General features: G+C 33.7%; 1 protein-coding gene across 7 annotated transcripts in view; it reads right to left on the reverse strand.

Moving 5' to 3' along the window:
- Cnksr2 (connector enhancer of kinase suppressor of Ras 2) overlaps positions 1–6,230 on the reverse strand; it is a 226,767-nt gene that overhangs the window by 37,105 nt on the left and 183,432 nt on the right. For all 7 annotated transcript variants that reach the window (XM_031370058.1, XM_031370042.1, XM_031370067.1 and 4 more), the window contains one exon: positions 2,729–2,796. In XM_031370058.1, the coding sequence (XP_031225918.1) occupies positions 2,729–2,796 (68 nt within the window). The remainder of the gene's footprint in view (positions 1–2,728; positions 2,797–6,230) is intronic.

The raw sequence follows: 6,230 nt of genomic DNA on the forward strand, positions 1-6,230 counted from the left end.
AAAAAAAAAAAAGTCAATGGGAAACTGGTCATGGAAGCACACAACTATAAGTCCAATACCCAGGAGGCTGACCCAGCATTTAAAGTTTGAGTTAGCTGAACCCTTATCTAAAAGAGCCTAGTTGAAAATAATAATGGAGATACTGGACAATGATTACAACTATAACTAAGGCCTGCCTCAAAGATTGGCATAGATGCTCTGAAACAGAGCTAGTAAATGATGGTGGACAAAGCATGATTGATATTCGGAAGCAATTCTTCACCATACAACTTCACCATACATCTATGCTCTTATAGGCATTATCTAACTTTGCTGGGTCTATTTTATTATCTGTAAAAGTGTAGCTAATAATAATAACTGACTTTCAGAGTTATAAACATGTGAGTACTAAATAAAGTAACATATATGAAGCACTTTGTACCGTGAATACATTCAAGAAGTATTAGGAGCATTTCTCTTCTTGGGTATATTTTAGATTTTATGCCAGGACAGTCAGACATAGATAACAAAGGCAGTAAATGCCTGATGTTCATTTTCACAGACATTCTTTTTTTTCTTTTGTAGCATTTTTGAACAACGAAGAATGAAATCTAGAGTCCCAGGTTCTGTGCAGTTTTGTGAGGACCTGAAATTTTCCTGGGAAATCAATGCTAGCATTCATCTCTCCACATCTGACACAAAGTAGTGACCTTGCTAAGATCTTTCTCCCTGGGGGCTGGAGAGATGGCTCAGTGGTTAAGAGCACTGACTGCTCTCCCAGAGGTCGAGTTCAATTCCCAGCAACCACATGGTGGCTCACAATCATATGTAATGAGATCCAGTGCCCTTTTCTGGCGAAGACAGCTGCAGTGTACCCATATAAATTAAATAAATAAATAAATAAATTAATTAATTAAAAAAATCTTTCTACCCTTATCCATTCCATTGTTTCCAATGCTGCTCTCTGAGTTTATCCTCAATGTTTATATTGATACCATGGGGTCTTTGTGCACTAATAGTTCAAGTGGCCCTTATGAGCACACTGGAAAAAAGATGATTAACATTTTATCCAGAGCTCCATAGCTGTTACCATAAGTAAGAGATCTGAAGTGTTTATTTTTCTTCCTCAAAATGCTAATCTTGATTTGATGTAATTCTTGGCTTATTAAAAAGTAATAGCAATATAAACACTTGCTGGTTTGCTTAAGCAAAGGTGGAAATAGTACTCTACAAATTCACTTCTTGTGCTAAGCTATGGGAAAGGAAAAAGACAATGCTGTAAGAAGGCAACACCGAAAACTTACTCAGGCTCTTTGGGAGTGTTTGAAATATTATGCACACCATAGCTTAGTGGATGAAACTAATCTGATATTTTTCTAAGAGAAAATAGATTTTAGCTCTCAAAATTATATAAACATATATTTTGATGAGTCTTGCAATGATACCAAATTTTATGCTATTATGAATAAACACGGCCATCAGCAGAAGAAACTCCCTTTTTACTGTTTTATGTTGACACAAAGGATATGTGTTTAAAACTTGCTCTTATTTAGAACTGTTAAAGAAATACAATACAGGTCATTGTCTTTTATGTGATTAAAGCTTTACAATGACCTTAAGGAATTATAATTTTTGTGGTTAAAACATTAAAATTCTTTTTTTTTTCTAGATTTCTGAGGTATATACCTACGATCATTATCTATATCATTCTTGCTGTCAGTAGTCCACAAAAACTTTTACTGTTTACTCTTATCTAATCATAACTCAGTACTTGTTCATTACTTTGTTTACTACCTGCTTAATTACTCACAGCCTTTAGTTACCACTAGTCTATTTTTAACTTTGAAGAGCTGTATTTTGTATGGAACTTAACTTCAGTACTAAAAATTATATGCAGGAGATGTGTATATACATACATATACACATACATATAGACATATAGAGGAGTGGAGTTGACATGTATATTTCTCAGTTCCCAGTAGAAGACCAAGGAACTTAACCACATATTAAGTAGGAAGTCTATTATGTTTCTGTGATACTTTTCTATGTATGTATTACCCATATTTCCAGCTCTTATGTCTTTAAGCAGCCAGGTAAAAACAGCTTTAAAGAACTACTTAACACATTTTCAAGAAAATTGAAAGGGAAGGCTGATATATTTTTAATACTCTTAGTACAAAAATTAAGATGTAGAAATTTTACCAGGCATTAAAGGTGAGGAAGTTAAGCCACTAAGACACATTTACTACTTGATAGTCTTAGATGAGGTTTGCCTGTGCATAGTGATTTGATGAAGATTGCTTCTACATTGTTTGTAGAATTGTGCAACCCGCATCCATTCTGTAGACTAGTTATTGCCTTCAATCCACATCATTTTCATTGTACATTTCAGAAAGCAGAGACAACCAAAAGTCTTTTAACATTCTTTTCCCAGCAGGATTCCGTTTATCCTTGTTTCTTGGAACCTGTTTTATGTTACTATGTTTCATGTTCTTCATTGCACTAAGTCTACCTTTTTGAGCAGAACCCAGTATAATTGCAGGATAGGTGCTTACATTTTCACACAAGGGAACCACTGAGAGATTTTTTTTTGCAAAAATAATTTAATAAAATATTATATTTTTCAGTCCCTTATCAATATTATATCAAAATTCACTCATAATTTTCTTCAAAAGATTTCCCCCTCATTAGTCCTGCCTTTTTATGCAAAATGTGTAACATGATTATAAAATTGAAGGTATTTCTTTACCTTGTTCTTGTTTAATCCTCTCTCTTTCTGCATATCCTGCAGTCAGCATGTTAATTCTATTAAGCCACCTGGAAAAACAAAGAAAAAACCAACAACAATTCATTATACGTGTTAGAAACACTTATTGTGAAATATCTTAAAAAAGAATAACCCTACATATAAAATATATTCTTTATTAAACTTGAAAAAGTTGAAGTCTTCAATAATCAATAGTCTACTGTAGTACAAATTGTTCCCACACTGAAGATGTAATTCCAATGGAACAGTTGTTTAAAGCTGTTAGTATGTACAATATGAAAGGTTTTGAAATGGCCAAAGCCCTACCAATTCTTTTCCTTTAAATGTATAAACACTTCAACTCTTCTGTTTTATTATTTTTTCAGATAAAATACTCCTTTGGAGACACTTGTAATAGCCAGTCTAATTTATACAGACAGTAGAAAAGTTTTAGAGCTTGCCTATAAAAATAATAGTTACTGCAAAATAGGTCTTGATTACAGAAATAATTGGGGAGAACTCATATTTTAAACTATCATAAATAACCTTGGAATTACTGTTAGAGTTAACATCATTATACTGTGGAATAGTCTGATCTAGAAGTATTTTAAAGAAAGCTGTGTTTGAGAATTTTTCTCTTAAGATCCTATACCCTTTTTAACTAGAAAATAAATTTGTTTAACTGATTCACATATTTAACAATTTTCCAAGTAGTGTTATATGTATATCATATACCTAGCAAATTTTGAAGAGAGGGAACTTGTATCTCTGATAGGCATCTATTGAAATCTAAACTGCAATTTTAAGAAAGAGTTACTTAAATACAAACCAGTTCAGCAAAACATATCACGTATATATCATCCTAAAGAACATATGATATAATAGCCAGGAGCTGGAAAGAACCCAGATGTCCCTCAACAGAGGAATGGATACAGAAAATGTGGTACATCTACATAATGGAGTACTACTCAGCTATTAAACACAATGAATTTATGAAATTCTTGGGGAAATGGATGGATCTGGAGAATATCATCCTGAGTGAGGTAACCCAGTCACAAAAGAACACACATGGTATGCACTCTCTGATAAGTGGATATTAGCCCAGAAGCTGAGAATACACAAAGTACTATCCACAAACCACAAGAAACTCAAGAAAAAGGAAGACCAAAGTGTGGATACTTCGTTCCTTCTTAGAAGGGGAACAAAATACCCATGGAAGGAGTTGCAGAGACTAACTATGGAGCAAAGACTGAAAGAAGGACAATCCAGAGACTGCCCCACCTGGGGATCCTTCCCATATTCAATCATCAAATCCAGACACTATTGTGGATGTCAGCAAGTGCTGGCTGACAGGAACCTGACATAGCTGCCTCCTGAGAGGCTCTGACAGTACCTGAGTAATACAGAAGTAGAGACTCACAGCCACCCATTGGACTGAGTACAGGGTCCCCAATGAAGGAGCTAGAGAAAGGACCCAAGGAGCTGAAGGGTTTTCAGCCCCTTAGGACGAACAATATGAACTAACTAGTACTCTCAGAGCACCCAGGGACTAAACCACCAACCAAAGAGTACACATGGTGAGACCCATGGCTCCAGCTGCATATGTATAGCAGAGGATGGCCTAGTCGATCATCAATGGGAGGAGAGGCCCTTGGTCCTGTGAAGGTTCTATGCCCCAGTGTAGGGGAATGGCAGGACAGGGAAGTGGGAGTGGGTGAGGTGGTGAGCAGGGGAAGTGAGGATGGGATAGGGGGTTTTTGGAGGGGAAACGAGAAAAGGGGATATCATTTAAAATGTAAATAAAGAAAATATCTAATAAAAAAAGAAAAAGAAATATATGGAAAGTGAAGAGAAGACTGGAGTCCTAACAGTATAGAATAAAATGTTCCCTGGAATTTAATGATATACATTATATTTTATACAAATATTCCAGTAGATTCTAAATTATAAATCAAACTTCATGATAAAACTTTTGAAAATAACTAATTATCATCAAAAGATTAAAATAAAATGTAATATAGAGTTCATTTGTAGTGAGAAAGGGATTGAATTTGTATTATAGAGTAAATCCAAATACTTTTGAGAAAAAGTAGAGTAGACGGATGCAGTTAGGTAAAAAGAACGATGATAAAACTAAGAAAAATCATTGACATTTAATCCATTAATATGCATTTAGTTCTTGAAAAACACTGACCTTTAAATCAGAATTCTAAAGGAAATGAAGGTTCTTGGGAGGTGAATTGAGAAACTTAGAGTCTTCTTCAGTTTTTTAACTCATCATTTATTAAATATATTTGTGTTTCTGAGATATGGAAATGTATAAGGCATTATCCTTGCTTTCCCTGACTCTAGACAGCTTGTAATTTAACCTACTATTAGGAAAAAAGTCTGTTCAGAATAAAAACTCTAGAGAGAGTGTATGAATATCCTCAGGCTGCTATGTACAGCCTAAAAATGACAGAATATTGTATAGCTGTTGCTGTACCTTGGATACTCTTGTCCTTAAGCTACAGCTGTAACAACCTAACTTACAGATATACTTGGTATTATTATTATTGGTATTATTATTTGATCTCTTAGGTTGTTCTGATAGCAAATATACATGTATTAACTGATTCCAGAAGTATTTACTGAGAACCTATACATGTCAGACATGGTTCTAGACACACAGAATATATAGTATAGAAAACAAAATAACTAACTTCATGATGCCTGAATCTTAATATTGGAGGCAGATGACCAATAGGGATATAAGTAAGCATCTATGGGGAGTGCATGCCATCTTCTAAAGCAGCAAGAAAAGACAAACTTAGAATGTTAAAACTTACTGGGGAGTAGGGGAGTCTATGTTAGTTTAGGAGGTCAGGGATACATAGATTCAATTTATAATCTTTATGAGAACACTGATGTGGAAGTTTTTAAATATTAGTCCTATCTTCTGATGCTTTAGAACATGAACATATAAGTAAGGGAATATGCTTAGAGTGACACCAAATAATACACTGAGACAGAAATAAGGTAAGAATCATGGTCAAAATATAGAATACTAGTTAAAAATTCACATTAGTAATTCCTCACAGTTACAAGGATACACACACATGTACTTAAAGATGAATACATCTGTGTATAGAGATTTTTTTGGAAAAATTGAATTTAAGGAAGGCTTCTATACCCTTATTAGTTGGTCATGTTACTACTGGTTTTAAATATTTTTTTAAAATCTAGTATATATATATTATATATATATATATATATACACACATACATACATACACACACAAACACACACATATATATTTATAGTAGTATGGTAAATTTAATACAAGATGGAAATAATATTGCCTTAAAAGTCATAAAATAATCAGGTAAAGCATGTATTGACTATAATTATGTTTATTTAAGAATATATCCCATCTTGAATTACACATGCTTTCAAAGATCAAATAAATATATATAGGGGTGTCTTTCCATATCACTAATCTTGTCTGCAGGTTTCTGGCACTGA

The sequence above is a fragment of the Mastomys coucha genome, chromosome X (genome assembly GCF_008632895.1).
Source record: "Mastomys coucha isolate ucsf_1 chromosome X, UCSF_Mcou_1, whole genome shotgun sequence".
Taxonomy (NCBI): Eukaryota; Metazoa; Chordata; class Mammalia; order Rodentia; family Muridae; genus Mastomys; species Mastomys coucha.